At 38.6% G+C, this 24,725-nt stretch overlaps 1 protein-coding gene across 2 annotated transcripts in view; it reads right to left on the bottom strand.

Moving 5' to 3' along the window:
* Positions 1–3,283: 3,283 nt before the first annotated feature.
* Positions 3,284–24,725, bottom strand: part of ADD3 (adducin 3) — a 102,313-nt gene continuing 80,871 nt past the window's right edge. Inside the window, exons 4-16 of one of the 2 annotated variants that reach the window (XM_059821015.1) lie at positions 18,015–18,153; positions 16,359–16,510; positions 16,155–16,235; positions 14,947–15,096; positions 13,943–14,086; positions 13,756–13,854; positions 12,485–12,667; positions 11,393–11,650; positions 10,183–10,302; positions 8,778–8,867; positions 7,424–7,547; positions 6,389–6,484; positions 3,284–5,678 (exon numbers count right to left, since the gene is read on the bottom strand). In XM_059821015.1, the coding sequence (XP_059676998.1) occupies positions 5,383–5,678; positions 6,389–6,484; positions 7,424–7,547; positions 8,778–8,867; positions 10,183–10,302; positions 11,393–11,650; positions 12,485–12,667; positions 13,756–13,854; positions 13,943–14,086; positions 14,947–15,096; positions 16,155–16,235; positions 16,359–16,510; positions 18,015–18,153 (1,932 nt within the window). In that variant the 3' untranslated portion in view covers positions 3,284–5,382. The remainder of the gene's footprint in view (positions 5,679–6,388; positions 6,485–7,423; positions 7,548–8,777; positions 8,868–10,182; positions 10,303–11,392; positions 11,651–12,484; positions 12,668–13,755; positions 13,855–13,942; positions 14,087–14,946; positions 15,097–16,154; positions 16,236–16,358; positions 16,511–18,014; positions 18,154–24,725) is intronic. The other variant, XM_059821016.1, reaches the window with a different exon arrangement.

Here is a 24,725-nt window from a genome sequence, read left to right as displayed (position 1 = left end):
TGAAGAGCAAGGAGACGCAAATGGGTTGGCAGTGGCAAAGCACGCCATTCCCTTTTAAAGACGAAAATTTAGTACAACCCCCCAAACTGGCATGGTTGAATTTCCAAAGCAGCAGGTTTTTCTAATATTTTAAAATATCTTCCTTCGCCATAGACCTTGCTAGAGCCACAGCTGCCACGACTCCTGGCTCTCCATTCACATACCCCCAGCTCACCCGAGGGGGAGATCAGCAAGGCTCTGCCCTGACCCCAAAGACACCTGAAGCCCTGTTGCTTCTCAGCCCTGTCCCCCCTGCACACCTTCCAACAGGGACTCCTGTCACTTCTGCCCCAACCATCCAGAAATGCTGAGAGCCCCCTTGCCTGTGGGTAAGGTTGCTGGAGAAAAAATATTGAATACAAGGATATTCTTCTGCTCAGTGGAGTGAGTTTACAAGTGAAAAAAAAAAAATATTCTTAGCTAGTTGCGAAAGCGCGAGAGGATCAAGCAGAGCAGAGGAGTCTTGCCTCCCGGACAAAGCCCTCTCCGTTGCTGAATTTTGAAATGAATCAATAGAAAAAAATGAGACCAACAGCCAGATGTCTGCTTTCATCTCGCTGCGCTGGAACTGGAATAAAGCCCACAAAATCTCCACCAAAATACTTTCTTTGAAAGGTCTTTGTTAATGGCTTTCCGACTGCAGGGAACAAAGGCAGCAAATGTGAAAGTCTGATGCCATCTAAAGGCCGCTTGAATGTTCACCTTTCAAAGGCTGTGTTTGACTTTGGGACTCTCAACCACAATTTCAGTGTGAACTCTTGCTTGTCCTCCAGTTTTCATCATCAGGCTTTGTTTTCTTTGCTTACCAGTTGGTCATACTTGACTGAAACTTTCCACACCATGTGCTGGTCCAAGTGAAAACTGCTAGGGTGTGTTTGCATGTACTGCCGGCACGCACAAAATGTAAAGCTAATGTAATCGAACACTACCAAAGAACAAGGCTGTAGAAAAATACAAGTTTCTCCACATTACAGTCTGGCAATCTTTTCTCTTAGAAACCTAAATTACTGCTGGCTTTGCAACCGAGATTAGAAATTGTGGCAAAGGGCTGAGCAACCTTTATATTAGGGATGGGCTTTCTACTATTCCTCTAAGAGTCTGGGCAAGTTTGGAGTTTGGCCGATCTGCAAGTCTCTAAAAATAGGAGTTTATACAGGCTCTGTGACAGCTAAAATGTCAGAAGCGCCCATCTCCACCAAATGCCCTTCCAAGCCTTCCTCGCCAGGCTGCTCACGCCATTTGAGCCATGCACATGGCAATGCCCACAGGCAGGCTGACTGCGCTCCATCTGCCTGCACGTGCATCGCCAGGCAGTTTCTAATTAGTGCTTCTCAATGAGACCTCCACCTCATTTAACATACTGGATCTCAGAAAGAATAAACACCAACCCACACAGCAAACCCATGGGCGAGGGGATGCATTTCCCCACCAGTTTGCTGGAAGGGAGAGGAGCAACACCAGCGCTCACGTCAGAAGTTTCCATTAGACCCGCGTGCCGAGTCTGCGACACAGTGGCCCTTTCTCCCTGTCCTTGGCTACTTAGCAGTACATCGTATTTGAGAAGTTCCCACAGGCTGAAACAGTGAAAACTCAGCAGTTTTACAAACTGGACATCCAGAAGATAGAAAATGCTCAACTACTGAGTAGAGAAAACGGAAACTTATGCTACGTGCTCTGCAGTGTACAGTAACCCAACTGGCAAGGCAGGGAAATATTAGTCAAAATGGCCTATTACAGCCTTCACCGTGACATTACCCCTTGTCCTTGCAGCATCTAAAGCCTGATCTAAAGTATAGATCATTCTGAAATTTTTGCAAATCAAGCAAAATCTATTTTGCTATGTAACACTCATCTCCAAAACAGGTGAAAGTCTGTAAAATAAGTCGGCAGGTGATCATCCGGATCACAATGTAGATTTCAGTATTGCTATACACAGACAAAAGTCGGGTAGAAAGATGCACAACTTTGAAAATCCTTTGTTTTCCTTTATAAGGTTCTTAGGCGGTAGCTTGCATGCAATTCCTCATAGCATACACTGCTTCTCCTCTGTATTGCTCTTTCTTGGGTTAAGCATACTAATGGTAATAATTATTTCCTATTGTGTCAGTGATCCATTTTGAACCTTGTTTTTCCAAGGGCTCCTAATTCCCAAGATTTAAGCCTTAATGTATATTACGCCTGTTACTAACATCTACTTTATTTCCATGCTTTGGCTTACAGAATCTCAGATCCTTCTTGTAACACTGTGAAAGAGTAAGCTCTAAGTGAACATGAAGGGTCTGCTGTGGTTCGTACACTCTTGGGAATAAAGAAGAGTTCAAAGGAGAAAACTATAGATGCACTTAGCCTTACTGTGTAAGCTCCTCCACGTTGATATAGTGTCTACTTTCATGTTACTGGAACACTAAGCAGACTGTAGATGGTCCTGGAGACAAAGGACAGTAAGAAAATTAAATAAATCTTAATCAAGATTCAAGTAAAATGCTGAACCAAAATTATCCTCCCACATGGGGACTGAGTTCACAAAACTGTCACCGGACTTGGAAGGCTGGATTTTTATTTTCTTGTAAACAGAAACAAAAGGCTGATTTGTGGAAGGAGACTGAAAATAAACATTTGTTGAAGTCCTTAAAGGCATCTCACAGAATTGATATAGCTATAAAAACATAACACTGCAACTTCTGTGGGCTCAGAGACTCCGAGGTATACCATATGCTAGCAGGGCATGATACAGATGTCTTCAAATAACTTTGCATTAAAAGCCTTCCCTACAAAAAACACATTTGTTCTCATTAATGAAAATTAAAAAATGGTAATTTCCACAAGCTATTTCCCTGCTCTGTACTTACACAGCACTTAAACCACCCGAGTCCCATGTCTCAGGCCATCATACCTAAACCCTTGCTGCAGAGCAGAAGACACAGACCGAGAAGATGGGGTAGCATGCCCTGGGAGAGGAAAGCTTCCAGCACAAACTCAGCCGAGGTTTCAAAACAACAGCCTGACAATGCCGTATATTTTACCACAGGCCTGTCCTCTTTCATCTTCAGGATCTGTGACAGAGAAAACAACTGTTCTCTAATAAGATCAGATGATTTTCTTGCATAGCTTTCAGAAGAAGCACAAGCAAGAAGCCATCTTCAGAACAAATTCTTGAGAAGTTACGGGCATAATCAAAACATCTTTTCTACAAGCAAGAGATGTAAAAGCACTGTATAAACAAAAGGCTGCTACACAAAATCCATCTATTTAAAATACTGTTTATTTGTGATTTAACATTAATTAGCATTACATCTATGAGCAATTTCAGATAACATTTATATATTTTCCACAGGACACAAGAGTTGGCTGGCTCATTCTTTATGCCAAAGCAAGTAAATAGAGGCATTAGCAAAAGGTGCAAATAGTTCACGGTTGCATTTTAAAAAATATTTATGCACATTGCATTCATTTAGATATATTTTTAAAAAAGTTATGAAAAGCGTAGTTCACAGGTTACTGTTTCTACATATGTTGTAATACAACACAAATAATGTAGAACATAAAAAAAACCAAAAACAAAGTAAGCAACTGAAAGTTTCCACTATGATTAAAAACACTGATTCCAGTATTTAGTGATAGCTAGAAAAATTGTTTCCAGGATCCATTCCAACATTGCATTATCACACTTACACGGTCAAAGCTAACCAGCCCCCAAACATGCTATAATCAACATTTTTGCATGCCAAACCACTCTCCAGCCATATCTAACAATTATATATTGTATAATATTTCAACCGGCAATTTGGGAATCACATGGATCTTTAAAATGTACTTCCTATCGCGATGACTGATTTACAGACAATTTGACACAGTGAAGAAAACCCTATGTTAATTTCTATGTTTAGTTTGTATTTACAATACAGTAAAAGTACTAAAATGACAATATCAGTAAAAATGAGTAAGTGGCAGTACCACCCTTACCCATGGCACTAGGCTCTGATTTGCTCTGGGTTCATCCAAAGGACAACACAGATTCATGAGACCCTTTTACAATTCAAATGAAAGTGAAGAAAAAACCAAAGTGTTGCACTCTGTATGAATCCATACAAATTATTTCAAACATCTAATATGGAAATGTCACTTTGCTGATTTAATAAAAATATCCCACAATCCATATCATATATTTAAAAAAAATAATCACCAGACTTTTACTTTCTTTGTCTCCTCCTCTTTTCTTACTATTTCACTTTCCCTTTTAACAGTTTTGTTTCCTTCATTTGGTTATGTTAAGAGATTATTTTTCTTCATTCATTAGCAATACCACGAGAGAAAAAAAACCCCACAAGTAATTTTTAAACATGAATCCAGTTCAATTTTATATACTTTTATCTTTTGATTTCTAAGTCCCTGGATTCCTGAATTATATTTAAGTATACTCTAACCCAAGCATTCTTAAATACACTCTACTATTAAATGCTTGGTTCACATGCTTATAATACCTTTATACTGAATGGTATACAAACATTTGAACATATAAAATCTTCTTTTTGTTTTGCCAGTTAAACTAAATTATCAATGTTAAGTGTATAAAATCCCCCTTCTTGAAAAATAAGGGTTTTCCCCCCCAACTGATAGAATAAAAAAAGAAGTCTTCAAAAATTATATTTCACTAAAATGAAATATTTGGCAGAAAAAGTTATTGAAGAATGGAATTCTTTAGACATTTTGTATAATTCCAAATAAAATTTCTCTTACACAGTTTTTCCCCTAATATTATGTGCCAGTGTATAATATTTCTATATGATCTAACTTTAAAAAAAGATTTAAAGGTGTGCTGTTAATATGTACCCACTCAAACAGGGGTACAGAAACATAAAATATATGGTCAAAATCACAATACAAAAATGTATGATCTGGTTACCAAATGAGACAGCAGTTTTAAAAAGTCCTATGATCACTCAACAGTAACTTTAATACAGACTTTAACTGTACTGAAAAGTTTAAGCTCTGCAAAATACTCCAAACAGAACTTGCTGCTGCATACTGTGATGGTATTTGATCTTGCTCTGATGGTAATTAAGCACCCGCCAGTGTAGTTCTACATGAAACTAATGAATGTTTCCAACCCTCACAGCAATTTTGGACATGGTTAAGTGAGAGATGAATTAATTTTCAATTAACATGAAAGGGTTTTTTTTTTTGTTTGGTTGGTTGTTTTTGTTTTTTTTTTAAAGCAAAACCTCTTCCAGTTCCTTTTTGTTTATGTTAAAAGTCCAGTTACCGCACACCCCTAACACTACGCTGTTAATGGTCAACTTAAACGTTTAAAATGTGCAATGTCTCCTCACAACAGAACTGCACTTACGCTTCTACTTTCTCCTTCTTTTTACTCTTTTTCAGAAAAGATGGGGTGCGGAATTTCTTCTTCTTCTTTGATGGGGATTTAGAAGGTGACCCTTCAGGGGACAGGGTCTCTTCTATCTTTTCAGAGCTTTTAATCGTAATCTCTACACTCTCCACAGTACTAGTGGTTAACTGACTGACCCTCTTGGTGAGATCATCTTCCACGTCATGCGCATCTTCCTTGCCATTCACCACAACTGGCAACTCCACAGATATTAGGTTAGCATTCTCAGTATAGAGATCTTCATGATTTTCTGAAAGAAGAGACAATTTTGCAATTATTTATGTACACTATCCTGCAAAAAAACAGTATTGAAACAAAGTCTGTGAGTCTGAACTGTGATCCAATGAATGAAACCCGAAGCGCTTAGATGTAGGTTTTTTTCCCCCCCTTTATCTACACTCGTAAGCAGACAATATTGTGAAAAATGTCATTAAAGAAAAATGGGCTGAAAAAGCTAACCTTATCTCTGCCAGGTATACATACAGCTCAAGCTGTATACAGTATATACAAATACAGTCTACGCAGCATACACATATACAGTCTCAAGCACACTCAGAATTATGCTTTTCTGCAAGAGACCAATTTATGAAAACGCAGCCATTCCATAACTGAAGTCTTTGGAGAACTAGCCTTTCAAAACGCCTTCTTAGACTCTACTGGAAAACTCTTCGGCAAAAAACCTAATCTTAACACTTTCAGTAAAATAAAAATACAGTATCTATTTCCTCCACCTTGTTAATATCTAAGTTTCAGTATGCCCTGCGTTGTTTTCTGTTTGTGAAAATTACTTATTAGAAAAAATTGGGAAAAACGGTTTTCTAGACAGAGTCCCACCCAGACTTGGTAAAAGAGGGCTCTTTTTGGCTCAGTTGACTTCACACAAGTGTAAGAATGCAGTAGAAGAGTGGATGACTCAGGATATCCGAGCCATTGGCATCACACAGAAATTGCATGGAATACCTTCTAATTTTTCTGGGACATTTTGCGGGGATTGAGTTTGTGACTGAATTTGTGACACAGATGAACCGTCATCTGAGAATAATTCCTGTTCAGCATCTGCAGGACAAGATTTGAATTAGCAGCCATGCAAAAGTGAAAAAATCAAGCAAGAATGTCAGTTCTAGTGCTACAAGATTTACAGCTCCGCTAGCATTGCGTTGCTCATGCTGACAACATCAAGAAGTTACAATACATGGTTAAAACTCTACAGAATTATGGATTTACACGTTTTATCTGCTAAAAATCATTGTATGTTAGTTCTTTAGTAGAAAGCATTAAAAAGGGTGGCAGGGTTGCATTCCAAGTAGCATGCCCCATGGTTTCATCTAGCCATAAGTCACACAGTTTGCTGTTATAGTAAGCTATTATGCTATGCCCTGAATGTGATATATAGCAAAGTTGTTTTATTACCCAATATTAGTGAAGAAGAATGCATAGTAAGTGTTATTGTTAAAAAAAAATAATCAAATTGACCCTGAATTAGTAATTCCCTAGGGAATAGTAGTATTGGAAGAAGATGTAAAAAGTGACAGTAGATGAGACTTGCGCATTGAGAGAATAGAAGAAAAATTAAAGAAGCCAAGACCAAACATCTCAGTAAACTTCTGCTCAGCTGGGTACAGACCTGAGCAACTTGATCTAACTTTGTTATCAACTTTGAGGAGGAGGTTGGACTAAGATGACCTTCACGGGCTCTTCCAACCTAAGTTTTTCTATGATTCTGACAAAAAAAGTCATTATGTTAAAGTGTGTTTTTGTCAACCCCATTTCCATGCAAACCTTTCATTGCTTTAATTGTAGCACTAACCAAAATAAAGAAAAAAAAAAATTTACAAAAAATTCTACCGTCTCAAGGAATGATTAGTTCTAAAGTAGTTGCCAACAGTATATGCTAATAATTTAACATGTATACATTTTTTACAGTAGATATGTTCAAACTAAAAATTAAATCATTATTAAAAGGTGAACTACAACATTTTTAAATGCACCACTGACCTTCTAACCCTTGCTGCTTGCGCTCAATTGTTTTCTTGTACTCTTCCAGTTCCTTTTCTGTGAGATGGCTGAATGGGTTGGGTGGTGCTGGCGGTGCGTGCTCATCATCTTCAAATTGCATTGGCTGGAAGAGTGAAAACCAGAAAAATCTAACAGTTAAAAAAAGAAACAAGCAAGATGTGCATGGTCAATGTCACTTTTTTGGCCAAAGTTTGGTGACACCAGATTGGCAGGGAATACAGAAAAACACAGATGCATCCAGACAAAAATTACCCCATTTAATAGGCATTCACATAGTAATGAAGCACTGATTACTAAGCTGTAAATCACCATCCTTTTACAGCAGCACAATCATTATTTGAGTTTGTTGGGTTTTTTTGTTTTTTCTTTTGTATCAAGGGGGACAGCTTCAGGGTAGAAACCTGCCTCAACAGCTTACACTTCAGGGACTAATACACTCTTCAGAGAAGTGAAAGTCCTTTAACAAAAGGGATTCAAAAATAAGGTTTCCCATATTTTCTGCAAATTCCCCAATTTCTGGGATTTTTTTTTTTTGTAGGGAAGTTACTGTGCTCATGCTTCGGTTTAGGAATCTAACTGGAAGAGCTCTTCTGAGATGAATCTTACAACGACAAAATTAAAATTATTCTCATGTTGAAAGAAAACTCATTTGGAAAATATTCTTTTTTGCCTGAAATAAATAAGCAAACTCAGTGTTATCTCAAAAGAATATTGGAAACCAAAATGAGGAAATAGATGTACTAACCCATGGATGGTGGGAAACTCTTAGAACTATAGAATTCCAATTACAATTCAGTTTGTTATATAACCTTATTAGGGATATCTGTACTGTTTGGAAGTAAGTATATTCTATTCAAGGAAAGATTAGTGTGGACAGATAAGAAACTGGATGGAAAGCCTCCCTCCCAATAAGAAGCCTGTTTCTAATGAAAGCTACCTTCTACACAGTCCCATCCCACCTTTTAAACTCAAGTTATTGCTGGGCCTCAATCATTTCCTTTAGCAGCAGTTTCACAGGCTGATGAAAAGATTATTTTTGGCACCATGCATTGCAAAGTTCATCATTCTTTAGCTTAAATGGTCTTAGACAGGGGTGCTACTTCATTAATTTTAGTGGCAGACAAAGTTACCATTCATACCTCCATTTGAAACTAATATTTTATACACCTCTGAAATGAAACATGAATAAAATGTATCACACATCCAAAATTTGGCATGAAAATAATCAGTTCTAACAAAGTATTTATAAATAAAATGGCCCAAACTGATGTTTGAAAGACAAGCAGCCAAATAATCCAAATATTTGTAAATCAATGAATTATGTCCTACTCACTGGACTTGGCTTTTTATCCACAACAATCCCAGCGAGTAGCTGAGACTGTGGTCCTGCTGTCTTTAGATCATATCGGTTTTGCTCCCTTATCTATACAGAGAAAAAAAACTGGGTTAGAAACAGATATTTCTCTTTAACAAATCCTATGTCCACCAGCTTTTCAAAGCCAGTAACACAGGCAGCAGTGAATGGCTGGAGGATCAAGCTGTATGCTGCTGCACCTAAAAATTAAGATCTTTCCTTCCACCTCTGAATGCACTTCATGTGTTGTTTAGCCTTCAAAAGTACTCCCAAATATCGACCCTAGTCCCAGCTCCTGCACTTCATGCAAGACAGTATTTAGAAATAAGCTCCAAGAAATAGCATGTCTCTGAACCTGTCCTCTGCATCCCATAAATGGCCTGTGTTAAGCTATTGGAGAGATCTCTATGGTCACAAAGGTGGGTAAAGTTTTTCCTTCTGTGAATAGCTCACTATTTTCCCCAAATCAACAACCCTAGCTTCATGTGGTCAGTGCTTAAGAGATTGAGAGATCAGATATAAATACAGATCATAGAAGAAAAAATTCTACTGCAGAAAAATAGGAATAAACTATCTAATGAGACAGTGACACACATGAATTTAAAAATCATTGTCTAGGACCTGTATTATTAATCTCTAGATGATTAGAGGGTGCCTTCCCAGTTCTAAGGAAGGGAGTTGCTCCTTCTGACTCCAGTTCAGTCCCCACGGATACTGATATGGTGCTTTCCAAGAAAGAAAAAAATATGTAATCAAATGGAAAGTGTCCTGAATATCTGTTAATATAGTTATGCCTAGGGTGAAGTATTTGGTCAGTCTGACAGTCAGCATCTTATATGCTGGAAGGGAAAAGCAGTCAGACGTTTGTGTTCACAGAGAGGTCCAACAATAATATCTCATTTTCTTTTTTTCCTTCCATTAGGAAGCAAACTGGACCATAGAGACTCCAGCTTAATAAATGCTAGGAGAATTAATACAGAACAGAGTGAGATTACAGTCTGAGATTGAATCATGCTGTAGATGACGCACAGCAATTTGGTTCAGGTTGACACTTAATTATCCACTAAATATAATGCTAAATAGCAGGGATTACCATTTCCAATCTATCATTTCCAGAGTTAATACTCATCCTTCATCAAACTATTGCATTCAAAACTTTTATATATATATATACACACACACTGCATATGTATCTACAGACTTCATGTATATCATACATTTAAATACATGCTTTTTAGCGCCAGAAATCACATACAATGTAAGAAACTTCTTAGTAAAGTAAGAACATTTTCAAATGTTATTTTACTGCTGTGTTGAATCATTACTTGAACATATAATTTTATTTGGAAATGTTACAATTTTAATTTCATTATACTTCTTTTACCTTATTTCTCTTTTCCAACACTTCACTTGGGTTCGTGTTTAGAGGAACAAATTGGTTTGGATCTTCAATTTTGATTGGTGTTCCTCCACTTGTCTTGGAGGAGTCATCAGCTTTCATCCACTTAAAGAAAAAAATAAAAAAGAAGCTAAAAACCCCAGTATGATGGGGATGAACAATTGTCAGTGTTGACTTACTGTTAAAGAAGAGATGTAAAGAATGGACTTTCTGACTTTATTCTCAATTCCACATGACACCCACTAAATAATTCCATCTACTTACAAGTCTGTGTGTTTGCCCAAGAGGATTTAAGTTGCCTTGAACATGTATCATCAACAGTACTTTTTGTAAACATGGAAATATATTCCTAAAAAATGCACTACTAACTGTGTACTAATGAAGTCATATTTAGAAAGGATGACGCTTCCTAGTAACTGGCACATAGATCTACCAGCTCCAGAACCCTTGTTCATGCAATCAACTTCCACCTCTGCTAACCACACATTTTGACTGTAGTTTTTTTTCCTTTATCAGCAGGGTTTTAAATCAGTTGCTAAGGGCATTTAGAAACTCGCTGGCCTGCCAGCAGGAGGAGCTGATGCTTTTACAGTTGTACTATGCAACTGGGACTAGCCTGATTAGCAAACAACATGCTTTGTAGTCCCATGAGAGCCACCTCTCTCCAGGCTGGAAACACAGTCGAAGTATCTTGGCGAGCCGAAGAAGGAGGAAAAAAAATCTTGACCGTCATAAGTAGTAGCATGAACAGACTCTTCGAAGTCTGTTTTCAGCAGGCTCACAACCAGGAAAGGGACAGTTAGCGATGAATTAGAGCTTCTGTCTCCCTCACGTAGAGAAGAGAACAACCCATGCATGATTTAAAACCTTACTATGTTTGGTGGATAATTAATAGCACGAAAAGGTATGGTAGAAAAACTGTTTTCTACTTCAGGAATCAGAAGAGCTAGTAACAAAAGGGAAATGATTGTTAAATTTTATCATAAACTGTTACTCTTCCAAACAGTTAAACCCCCCTTCCCCAAACAGAGGGGGCCTTTAGTGCGAATGTCATTGTCTACCCAAAGCCTATTTTTGTTTGCTTGATAAACTTATTTGCTAATAATTTGCTAAGATTTCCTCATATAAAGTGTGCATAATTTACTTTCTCTCAAGTAGTGCAAAAACTAAGTGACTGCCTAAAATGTGTACCTACCGTGATCTTAGTCCTGGGACTGGTTTCCCCATTCCAGGACTCCTCAGGCACATTAACTTTCAAGTATGTGTTTGGAGAGTTCAGCCATCTTGTCTTTTCTCTCTGTTGCCTCTGTGCCAGGAATTTCAGGGGGGAAAGCGGGATTGTATCATCTTCAAAGGAAAAGGCAGTCACAGTGGCTGGGATCTCAACATCACTCTTATGTCTGGGTTTTTCTCTGACTAATGGTTGCCTATAGGCATAGCCAGTTCTGTATCCCTATGGAGGAGGAAAAGAAAAAAAAGAAAAAAATTGTTTTTAAAAAATAAAAATAATAAAAATTTAAAAAATCAGAAAAAGGTATCCAAAGAAGTCATGGAAGTTTTGTGCTGCCCTATATGCATTAAACAGGTCCACTGAGCTCTTCAGAGAATGGGCTAGTGGTGTCGTCCATCATTTGTTCATACTATTAACATTCAAGAGACCCATTTAAAATACAGTACAGTAGCAGCTGGACAGGACCCCACTGACACTTGACCTTCCTCCCACCTTTGTGAACGCATGACCACCAAATGACCCCCTGCTCAGATTCTGACCTAGGTAGCCTTCATGAGGACATTAATTTGTCTTGCGCAACGGCACATCCTAGTTCATGACACTCCCCCATTCCTCACTCTGTATTAAAGGCTGTTTCAGAATTCATACTGCAGTAAATGGACATTTCAAACAAATCATAAATTACCAGCTTATTTCCTAATATTAGAGTTAATAACAAAATACAGAGGGAATCTGCTATGTCTATTTACTAGGTGATGATCAAAAGATATTTGTACAGTTAAGCTACTATAACGAGCAAATATGTTTGTGAGATGGGTTGGACAAAACTTAAGTTCAAAACATTATAAATTCTTATCAAGACAGAATACTACCGTCAGATACAGTGACATGTTAAAACTAGACCAAGCAGAAGAGATTTCATATACAAGAAAAGTTACTCCTTCGTTTTCAAACTCACAAAAGCAACAAAAAACCCCCTGTTTGCTTTACAGAAGCTAATCCTACACTCAAAAGGTTACAGAGACTATATGGACAATGCCATCAACGTGCTCTCACCAGGTTGTCCAGCATGCGCATGAGCGCTTCAAATTCTTGCTCCCCAACTTTCCATTTTTGTTGTGAAGCCATATTAACTCCACCTCCTCCAGTTGCTGCTACAGCGTGTGTGGAAGGCTTGAACTTCTGCAGATCCAGTAGTAGGAGATTGTCTATCCCCCCTGCTCCAGCTAACGCATGAACCTAGAGACATCAATGAGCGTATTTCATTTGTGGAAAGGCTTTTGGATTCTCTGCTTTTCTGAATTCACAGGAGAAACATACTTAAACACATGCTGCAGTTATTTCTCAGACTAGTTTTCTACTGTGCAAAAATGTATTAAAATATATAGCAAGTGATTTGTATGGAAAGGATGACAATATCTGCTAATAATTGCATTTTAAAAGGAGTAGACTCAAACACTAGCTTTCAGAGTACCTTAAAAAGGTCTTTCTGCATCACAAGACTAAAAAATTTTTCACTTTTATATCAGTTTCAAAACAAATGAGTGATCGAACTCAAAATGAATGGCAGGGCAAGGGAGGAAAGGAAGGAGTGGGAGATTGCCATTTGCATCTCCAAATGCCTACTTGGGAGACTGCCATTTGCATCTCCAAATGCCTACTTGGGAGGACAGGATCACTGGAGAACAAGTAAGAGCAAAGTGAGGAAGTTTCTGGGCATGGGCTTAAGAGTTATGGAAGGTGAGGACACTTTCAGTGGTCTCTCTCCACAGATTATAGATAATACCTATATACCTAACTAGGTAGTTAAAGTTAGACAAAACAGAAACAACTGATTTGGGGACTCAAGTTATTTTTAAATACGCTACCTCTACCATTGCTCCAAAGACCTTTTGTTTATTTGGTTTTACAAATCTTTGTGATCATAGGGAAAAGCTTCTTTCCTTGTCACAACATTCAGCTTTGATAAGATCTCTGACATCCAGCTCGTTTAAGTCACACTTCCACATGCAGAGAGTACCACTGAATCTATTATCCAGCAGATTCCCTGCATGAAGCTCAGTCTCCACAGCACGGAACAAAACCTGTACCCTTCAGAGTGTAACAACACCAATACTCATTCTAGGAAGAGTGATACAGTATTTGTGCTGTTCCTTCTATGCTTTCCTGATTATTCCAATTTCTCTGACTTTGACCTGGCATATGATTACTGGATTCCACAACCCCAAATGTTTTGTAGTATTACAGAAAACATCCCTGATGGGAAGATCATCTATAACTCAGCAGCATAAGTGTTTGAAATTAAATACAGAGAAATTCTCTCTCACCTGTGTTTCACAGGCCAGTTGCACATTGAAAATATAGTGGAATGCTTCTTCCAGTGTCTCTCCTAGTGCTACCACACCATGGTTTCTCAAGACTAATACCTAGTAAATGAAGACACTAATGTTAAATGGTAGAAACTGGCGCAGTACATGAAAATTGTTTATGAAGAGCGTGAATGAGCTTGAATACCTTGCAACTGGGTCCAAGAACTTTCTGAAGCTGAATTCTCTCTTCCTGTTCATCAAGAGATCCCTGGTAGTTGTAATAAGCAACATCTCCCAGAATCAGAGCCTCTTGTGATATAGGAAGGATGCCACACTTCATAGATGAAACCTGTTTCAAGAAAATGAACTACTGATAATTAGGAAAAAACAAAACTCTTAAAACCCACATCTCAACCACCCAAGCCTTAGCAGGATGTACTTTGTATCTTTGCTAGAAGAGAGACAAACTCTCCATAGTGAAAGCTTAGAAACAATACCTTCCCCCCCCCCCCCAGTCTCATTTACAATAGGGTGACAGAGCTGCTGCTATCCAACCGAGAGACAGATTCATTACAGGAAAAGACAAATTATCCCAACTAAGTTAATTTTTCTGAATTTGATCCATGTTTAATTCTCAGCATAAACCTACTTAATGTTTTTTCCTACTTTTAACTTTACATTTGTAACTTCAAATGCTAGTATAAAAGAAGTTACCCATTCCTTTTTTTGTCTGTAGTCAAGGAATGCATATATATGCATTTATATAAATATAAAATAATATTAATTTGTCTATCTCAAACCAATTCTTTCAAGTCTCCTTACATTTTTATCATTGTTATACACACCATTTTGAACTTAACATGTTAACTACGACTTTTTAATAGTGAGGTAAATCCAAACTGAACATAACCACTAATTAAGCCACTTAAAAATGGAGTTGCATAATGCAAATGATGATGTATACAGCATGTTATATGGTCTAAGGTTCTATAAATGAAGCCTGTGTTTATTCCTATCCGTTTCACTGTGGTGGCCCAGCCTTCTTTCTCTGCTTATTTGATAACCTCACACCTTTCTTTACCAGTTTAGAGTCGATGTTAAAAACAAAAATAAACTGGTGTGAACAGTGATTCAGATTCTTAAATGTGAATCTAAGTTCATAAGGTAAACCTGTTTTCTTTTACTCTTTATGCTAGAAGGAAGACTTACAGCTGCTGTTGCAGGGGTATGTATGTGTATTACACATCTGACATCAGGGCGTGTGGAGTAGATGGCCACATGTGGACTGAATCCTGCATTGTCAATACTTAGAGTCGTACTTCCCTGGTCAACTACATCTCCTAGGATGTTTACTTTAACCTGGAAAAGTCAAACAAAAGAACAATATTCAAAAAGTTTGCAACAACTGCCATTATCTACAAACTACCCTCCCTTTCTTACTTGGTACCAGATTTCCCCCCACATATTTGGGACTCAGAGCACGAAAAAATGTAGGAGAGCAGCCGTGAATCTGTGTGTCAATAAACCATTCTGCTGTCCAAGTCCTTGGCAGTTGTTGGAAGTCCAGCCATGGAAGAAGTAAAGATAAGACCCTGATACAACATATATTCCTCTTTAGTCTAGCTGACCTTTCCTTGTTTCTGACTTTCAAAAATGAATGTCGTTAACATTTCCTACATTTTAAATATGAAGAAAATTTAGCCTCTGAGAAATTTGCAATAAGAAAATTAAATGCATAGGGAATTTTCAATTTCATGGGAACATTAAAATAATAATTCCAGGATCAACAAAAAACAACAGTAGTGTCATATCAGGTCTTGTTGTCATGTTTGTATTTTGGTTCTGTGTTTGCTGGTGTAATGCTATCCATCTCGATCTGCTACCCCTTCCAACTGGAGGTAGTTTCTTTACAGATAAGTGCTGACATGAAGAACATATGGCAGGTTCTGCACCAAAAGATGCGTGATTTAGCAGCTACCATTGCCTAAATGCCAATCTGTAACTTCACCCAGCTCCTTTGTTGGGCCTGGGGAATATTATTCAACTTTATTACCCCACTTACAATGATAAGAGCTGATTCTACTAACACTACTCCCACAGACTCATTTCGTAAGTATTACCATCTTGTCAGGTTACAAAAGGTTGCTGTTACACTGTTGATGAGCTTCATCAGACAGGAAAACAAAACTTTGCTGCTCCACACTGGAGCTGAAGACAAAGCTACAGAAACCCAAAAAGAAATGCTGAGGACAAAGGATGCTAGTATCTAAATAGTTAATCAGCTTTTCATCTGGTGGGTAAACATTAAAAACCAAATAACAACATGATTATAGTTTAGAAGTCCATTTTAGCAGCCACAAAAGTCTTTAGAAAACAGGTTGAACCTTGCTGGTTATTACAGCAAGTGAATCACGTACCAAATTAGAAGCTGAAGCTTCAGAAAAGGACAGACCTCTTGGAATAATTAGAATATGGTCATGTTCTTTGCTTACTCTTACCTGCAAAGGAGGAAGAAAAAGGATTACTGATCTATTTTTGAATGCATATTTTTCAGGGGGAAAATTAATTTGAATGAATAGGTAAGATTCCAAATAAAAATTTTTATTCTCTAAAATACTTACTGTGATATAGGCATTTGGCAAATGTGCCCACCCAAACAAGTCAGCCAATCTATATAAACTGGCTAACTTGCAACGAGTAAGTTTTTCTCCCTTAACAAATGAGGAGGTATCTATCCCAGGTAGATCATTGATGGGCGTAATCACTCCATGGCCTGAAAAACAGGTAAAAAAAAGATGATGGACAGTTGGACAATTAAATAATTTCTAGCTATGCCATGATCTTTCAGAAACAGTGTATTTAAATTGTTAGCATAGCAGTACCAGCAATTATTAGACTGGAACTGCACTGCTGGGATTTCTAAGGTCTTTACTGAAACCTCTGTTACTTTAAGACAGTAGGAACCATACACAGAATTTAAGTCTTCATCTCTCTTCATGTCTTCATCTCTTTTCCAAACACGACAGGTGAAATACAGGTCTCCTTTGAAGTACCACTTGGATTTTGAGCTCTCTCCTGATTCAAGTTCCTATATAGGACTCAAACTGCACTTTAAGACACTTGCCACTAATAAAGTATTTTTACACGTTACTTCGAAAATTACAGAACACATTCCTGCTGGATTTCTGACACCAATGTAACTAATCTGAAGAGATGTCTCAGTCTGAGCACTTTAATTCAGTCCTAATGAAGAAACTAGGATTAGTGCAAGTGTTCTCAAACCGCTAGACAGAAAAGATGACCTCTTAACAGAGAAAGCACAAAAATCAATTTATCTCTTTGACTTGTGACTACACAAACATACACTTTCCCCCTTCATGAATGCATGATACCCCTTTGAGAGCTACAGCCTTTGCCTACAGGGAAAGTTAAGACCAGAAGAGGTAAAAGTCATTTTAGTTTTCAACAAAAAGAGTATGCACTTTGAGATTAGTCACCCTGCCCGAGTCCCTGGGCAAATGCAGAAGAGACAGCAGTTGGACCTGCAGTCTCGCTAACCAGCCAGAGACATGGAGATAAGATTATTTGAGCTCCCTGTTGTTCTCTTTCACTTGTTTTGTTAAATGAACTCTGAAGACCCATTTTGGGACCAATTCTCAAAAGATGCTGAGTGCTGACAGCTGCCACTGTACTTCAGGCTTGTAAGCTCCCATATGATGTCCACCCACAGAACTTACATCGACTTTAATGTTTCAGTGCTTCACGACTTGGAAAGAAGAACTTGGGTGTTAACTGAAAGATCCTAGTGACATCTTTACAACTAGAGTGCATACTACAAGCTGTTTTTAACTGTGGGAGCTGTTTGTGTAACAACTCAGTTTGCCAGGCTATTCCCCCTGACCCCCCCCCTTTTTTTTTTAGTAATAATTTATATGCAAGAGTAGAAAAATAAACAATCTCAATTTATGCTCATGTTAAACCCATGTAAGGGAACAAAATGCTGCACCCCATATCTCAGTTAAACTTGTATTAGCAAATTCTAGAATAACTGAGTGTGAGGACCCCAAACATTTTGGATATCATTATACAGATCAAAGAATTTGAGAGAAAGAAGTCTAAAAAAGAAAGTTAAGGCCACCATCTGTACTACTTCACAGCTGAAGCAAGCCCTGACAGAACTTTTTATTCAAAGAAAGAGGAGATCCCAGCATTGCTAAGCTCTGGTGACAATAAAAAAAGGAAGAGAAAGAGTGCAATTATATGCATAATTCACTTACTGAGTGAAGATGAGGAAAAACCTGCAAAAGAGCTTGCTGTAATGTATTCAGCAATCTGCTGTAATGCAAGCAGTCCAGTGGGGTTATTGCCCTTCTTCATCTGTTCTTGAATAAGGCATTCCAGATCTTCTCTAAAAGCCTGTAGAAACATTTGAGAATCATCAAGGAAACCTGGCTTTGATAGAAATAAGATTATTATAGGTGGGGCTGGTAGCTTTGCCTGTTATTAATGTTACACGACACTTCCCCTTAGACCTTGTTTTTAGCCGCTTATAACTTTGCCAAACTTTAACCATCTGACCTAAACTTTGTATGCTAAGTATTGGCAATTTGCGGGGCGGGAGGAAGGAGCTTGGTCACAAAGGGTTAGCTATTTCCCAGAACAAAACAAGATAAAATGTGTTTTTGTAAATGATAACAAAAACCATTTTTATCAATAATTAAAGAGTTCTCCATATTTTGGAAGAGGTACTTGAAATTCAATCAGGACGTGTTGCTTTTAGTGCTGGATATTTTTTAATTCTATAATCTCTCTGAAAATCCATCCAAATTAGATAGTTATAAACAGCTGGAACACTGGAGCTCATCTATGCTCAAGTAGTATCACAGACATGCAAAAACTAGAAGGAACACTGGGATGTCATCTCCTCTCTATTTCTTTCCTTCTCCCAAAGCAAAAAAACCCTTCCCTCTTCTCCTGTATAGAATGTCCGCAACCCCAAGAGATAAACTCATGAAAAAGGTTTTCACAGTATCAAATTTAATATAATATGCACTGTGGACAAAGCCTGTTCCTTCTAGATGATAGACAGATTAACCACTATCTACAACAAATGCCTGTCTTAAGACTACTTCAGTCTTGACACTTCTAGATTAAGTAAATTCTGTTCCCTCAAACTTTCTTTAGAGGTTATATTTTCTAACCCTCTCATTATTTCTTGGTAGCATCTTCCAGCTTTTGCCTGAACAAGCAGTACGCAAAGCTGTATACAACACGAGCTGAGGTGTACTGCAAACACGTTTGCTGCTGCATTCCAGAAAGACATTTGGTGTCTTTACCATTCAGCTGACTCCTGTTATAACTCCAGGCTATTCCCAATATGTAATTGCTCCTTTCAGTTTGCCTGCCTTAGCAGACTACTTGCTCTCAATTAAAAAATAGTTCCGTATGGCAAATCTAATTTCTTTACTGAATTTTAATTCAGTCCTCCAAAACACCCACTTTGTTGGGTAAAATCCACCAATCTCATGACATAGAATCAAAACTGTTGATGAACAGACTAAAAGAGAGAGAGTGCTACCAGGCCGCCCAAAAAACATCCTCAAGACTACTTGATATGGCCTCTCAGTTGGACAGCTGAGCATCCTTAACTACACTTTAATTTCCAAGTTTTCAGACACCTGTGCTCTTCCTTAGAGTAATTTTGTGAGGATCGTGTGTACCTGAGACTTGCCAGATTTCCACAAGTAAGCTTCTAAAAATTCACATGGACTGACTACACAGCAATCTGTTACACGGATCTCTCTGTGCAGACCAGACTATGCACGCAGTATCCCCCAAACAGCTGAACAACCTCTGGCTAGCCTTAAGATACATGGGCAAAGTCAGATTTTTCTCTTTGGTGGCTGTTGTAGGTAAGATCTATGCAGCAGAGGAAGGGAACAGATGGGGAAAAGGAAAGAAGAAACAGGGAATCAAGTGAGGAAAGGAACCTAACTGGGACTGGGAGAAAAGAAGTGGAGGTATGGGAAGTGTATCAGCACTGGGAGCCTGTACGTGAAACTGATGGGAGGTAATTACGGGGATATAATTGCCAGAAAGGCAAACAAGGATTTCTGGAAAACAGCAAGTGGTTGGAGAAAACATCCTGACTTTCATCCTTCATCTATCAGCAGATGACTGTGAAACCTATTCCCTTCAATCTGATTCAGCTCTGAGGATGGCCATCATCATCATGACTCTGTGTGTTCCACTGGCAATGTGGGTGCCACCCTTACTGACAAAATAACGAGCACCGTCCCCAGACTGGAACCCGAATGGGGCCGCAAGCCTGGACTGATGGAAGTCAGACATGCTGAGAATGTTTCTTTGCCCCTCTTGCACACAGATAATAATCTTCAAGCGTACCACAGTCATCTTGTGCCTACGCCTCATTTGGCACACGGTGGCTAGTTTTCACTAGAAAAGAAATTCAGTACTTTTCCTCTTCTCATGACTCAGCATGTGGCCCTGTGCCTTTTTTGTATGTTCCTCATACTCTGTTGAGATGACAATTATTATCTGACAAGATTTTCTCTGGGCAGATAATTACTGTAAATCCAAGTGCTTCACAAGTATTACCTTACCAATCCCCGAAACATGACTTTAAGGTGAAGCAGGGCCGTGTCACAATTTCCACAGAATGGCAGCGAGGAGGTCGAGGTCAGATGCTTCCAGCAATTTGGGACATTCATTTTGAGAGGCCCAGAGCCCTGTTTGCAGAGCACTAGGCAGTAAGTAGCTTCTTTCATACTCAAAGCACAACTCTCAGTGAAAATTGAAGTGCAGCACTGAGTGTTTTAACACGCGCTGCCATACCTCAGAGTAACAAGGGGGATACACAGAAAATCATAATCTGAAAAACCAGGAAACAGATGATTCAGCATCACCCATGACAGCATGGTTTAAGTCCTCGAGGCTGGTTAGTACCTGAATCTGAGCATCTCTCATTACAACCAAAGTGGTTTTGAATGAAATTCAGATGTGTGTGATTTACACAATCCTCTGTAGAGGACATAAGGATTTTTCACATAACTGGAAGAAAGAATTTTGGTGGTCAAACAGCTCACAGTGCCTAGAAAAAGGAGCCAAGGTCCAACCTTTATGTTCTACCAACTTGCTTGAAAGCATATAAAGTGTAAAATAACAACAGAGTTACTTCCTTGGCTCTTTGCACGTCATATCCCTCACATTACAGAAGGCTTTCCCCCCCCCAAAAAAAATCCCCCAAACACATAAAACCGACTTTCAAGCACCAGCCATCCCAGCACCAGCTTGCTTTTCTGCTAATGGTTCACTATGTGGCTACAGTTTATGGCATTTTCTCTTTCTGTTACTGGGATCTATTAAGATTGCAAAGACAATGACTGGCCAATATAGTTCATCAACAAGCTATACTAACACTTGTTTTCAAATTCTGTCATTCCAAGATATTAAACTACTTCTCAAATATTCCTGAAAGAGGCCCCCTCCAAGAAAGCTCTACCATTTCACACCCTGCAAGGCTGAAATGCTCTTTCACTCTTGTTTACAATCTGTATATAAGGAAACTGCACATTTGTAGTCTCCAAGGGGCCATGTGGAAGATGGAATTCACGAAATTTATGGAAGCATTTGCTTGGGAGGAGAAGGAGAAAAACAGTTATCTGTATTATATTAAATCACTCTCACTTCAATTCAACAAGGACTATAAAAAGGATCTGCAAAAACATTCACAGTAAACTCTTATTAGTCATATTCAGACTTTTTTTTAAACTTGTACGATAATGTTACTTCTATAACAGAAAAAGGTAGTATAATGTATTTCGGGCAATTTTTGACAGAAAGATTTTTTGGTTTATTTCTTATTGTATTTTTAATTCTTCTGCTTTCTGATCATGCTATTTTTATTCTTCTGAGCTTAGTTTAGCTCTCTGATGCTAACAGTAGTATATTATACACTTGCTGAGGCTACTACAAATGAGGATTTAATGTTGTATCAACAATTTTGTTAAACTGAACAAGCACCATTCCTTAAAAATAATTTCAGAAATAACAGAAGATAGGCAAGAGCCAGGGCAAGTAGCAAATATGAAGGTTTGGGATGAGCTGTAAAACAGAGGTGAGGATATGGATGAAGTGCGTAAAATAAAGTATGCAGTTTATCCACATGCCAATGCACAACGTTTTCTAGCAGACTGCAGCCTTCAGTGTGTCATGCACATGACTCATGCACATTCCTCCATGCATATTTATGAGTATTTCAATACCTTTTGTTCACTGCTACAGACCTTTAAAACTTGGATCTGTACATCCTTAGACAGCCATCCCACATGTGCTAACACAACCTTCTTCCACTTCTGATAATTCCCAATGGGCTCATATGAATGGCATCACCTTCTTCTGGACAACAATTTACCTTAAATATTAGCCATTAAATGAATGGTATTTACTGGAGCTTTCACTGTACAGCACTTATTTCTGTAAAGCCACTACTGCACAGGGCTCAGATTTTGGAATCTGATTCTGAAAGCCTAACTGTAGCCTGGAGTCCAAGCAGTTTGGTTTTGCTTTCATTCACAAGACTGTAACATATATATGGCATTACATTGCAACTGTCCACAGGTGACCAAGTAAAAGTCATGCTTGAGAGAGATTTTTTTCAAAAAGATGACAAACACACTGCTCCAGCATAAAGCAGATATTTTTCAAGCAGAAAGTTCACTAGTAATTTCAGATGTAGTATATGACAAGAAAATGCTGACAAATGAAAAACTGTACTGGAAGATGAATGAAAAATTATGTTATTCAGCTGTATGCTCAGAATTGCTCAATAAAGAGAAAGTCTCAGCTTTGGGATTTAAACAGCTCTTTGGGTACATGGGGTGTGGGGTTTTTTTGTTTGTTTGTTTTTTCTTTAACACACTAAAACTTTAGACATGATACAATAAGAACAGTGATATTTTTACAGTGAGGTACTGAGTCCCAAAGTGAGAAGCACAGCCGCTCGTGGCTGCCCAATGGTGCCCATCAACACAGTCGGCCTGTCAACACAGCTGCACCACTTCTGGACTTGGCCAACCTGCCTGTGCCTGCACTGGTGCTACAACAAGGCTGCTGCCTGGATAACCCACCCCACCATAGCTGTGAATCATTTCCTGTTTGCAAAAGCATCCTTCTGTCTTCAGTGAGCTCACCTGCCCAGCCAAGCACCAGTGTCCCCCCTTGTTTGTGCTGGAACAGCACTTCAAGCATCCTGCTGAAAATTTGCAAAAAAAAAACCAAAACAAAACAGCCCATGGTATGAAAACTGGGCCCATGAAAGCTATTGGAAAAGAAGGCAAAGCAACATTTCAGACAAGATGCAGAACTAGGAGGATGCCAAGTAGAGCTTTTATTCACATGGCAGCAAGCCAGTCACCTAAGCATATAGCCTGACCTTGGCATGCAGCAGGCTGCAAACTCCACTTCCACTACTGCCAGCTGAGGTTGTTCTCTTCAAAAGTGCAGTGAGCTGAACTACACTAAGTTACGCCAGAGGAAAACATAGTTTTGCACTTACACCATGAACCAAAGTATCCCCTCCATAGCCAAGCCTGCCAGCTGCTGACTTGACTGCCCTGAGCTGGCGGTGCCCAGTGACTCTGCTTCCATCTCACCCACCTTCTGAATGCCACTCACCACCTTGCACTGAGACATGAATTTCCCCACAACTCACCAGTAAAAATACACAGGGCAGCTCAGCCTATTCCTAAAACTGTTTCTAACACACCAGCCAGCTCTTTTACACCAGCTTAGACAGCCTTACATGGTACTGCAGCCTGCAGAACAGATACAGCTTTTCTTGATAGAGTCATTAGTTGCATGATTAGGTCAACATCTTTCCAGCATCATAAAATTACTTCTCCAGAAATATTTGCAATCATCATCCAAATACACATCATAAACTCAAACAGCTTAGATGCAGAAGTCTTTCAACTTAGACCTGCAAGGGCTTTCTGGAACTCAAGAGTGAAGTTACAAGCCTCAGTTCTGACTCATTTGCTTCTAATTTCTTTCAGGACAGTCTAAGTGTGAGCTGACAGTTTAAACTGGGGCTTTTAAGAGTCAAAGCAACATTTGCATGTACCAGTTGACAACTGGTATTTTTCAGTCAACATAAGCAGAAAAACTAGAATAACCAACTTGCTAGAATAATCTATTCTAAATGCATACGCATCTATATATAGCACAGAACAATAACATTGCTAGAAAATTTTAGTATTAATTTCTTCATTTGGTAGGCAGCTCTCTGAGGAAGTCAAGAAGTATGCAGGCTCATAATTATTTTTACTATCTTTCTATGCTGTTTCTTGCTTGTTGACCATTGATTTCTCCATGTAGTACCTATCCACCCAAAAGAAGTAGAAATAAAATAGTAAGAAAAAAATTTTCCCTGTAAATAGAGAAAACAATGGCATACAGGTCATCTGCAAATACTCCACACCATCGCAAACTTTTAAGAGGAGAAAGCATGTGCTCACATCAGGACTAATTACAGTAAGGTCCAAACAGTTAGATAGGTCAGTCTACAGGAAAGTAGCTAGAAAAGATATGTGAGGTCCCTACATTTAATAGCAGCACTGCTGTTAGCCTAAAAGCTGCAGAATAATGCAAGAAACCCCTTCACCCATTTTCACTTTTGCCCATTTTTGATCAGAGTTTATGTATCTTAAATCCATTTTTAAAAAGGGTTTAATTCAACTTATCTACATATAAATGCACCCACAAAGAGTCTCTAAGCCAAATCACCACCGCTGAAGAAAAGTTTCAAAACTTAACTGGTATTTTGTTCTTGAGAGCGAAGAGAAGTAAATTTTAACTCCTGTGCTGTAAACACAGCTGCCTGCAGAGAGGAAGACCTTCAACGAAACAGCCGATACAGCTTCGTAACAGGCTGTTTCAAGACCAGAGTTTAGATACAAACAACCGGT

The sequence above is a fragment of the Gavia stellata genome, chromosome 9 (genome assembly GCF_030936135.1).
Source record: "Gavia stellata isolate bGavSte3 chromosome 9, bGavSte3.hap2, whole genome shotgun sequence".
Taxonomy (NCBI): Eukaryota; Metazoa; Chordata; class Aves; order Gaviiformes; family Gaviidae; genus Gavia; species Gavia stellata.
This window is presented reverse-complemented; position numbering and strand designations above follow the sequence as displayed.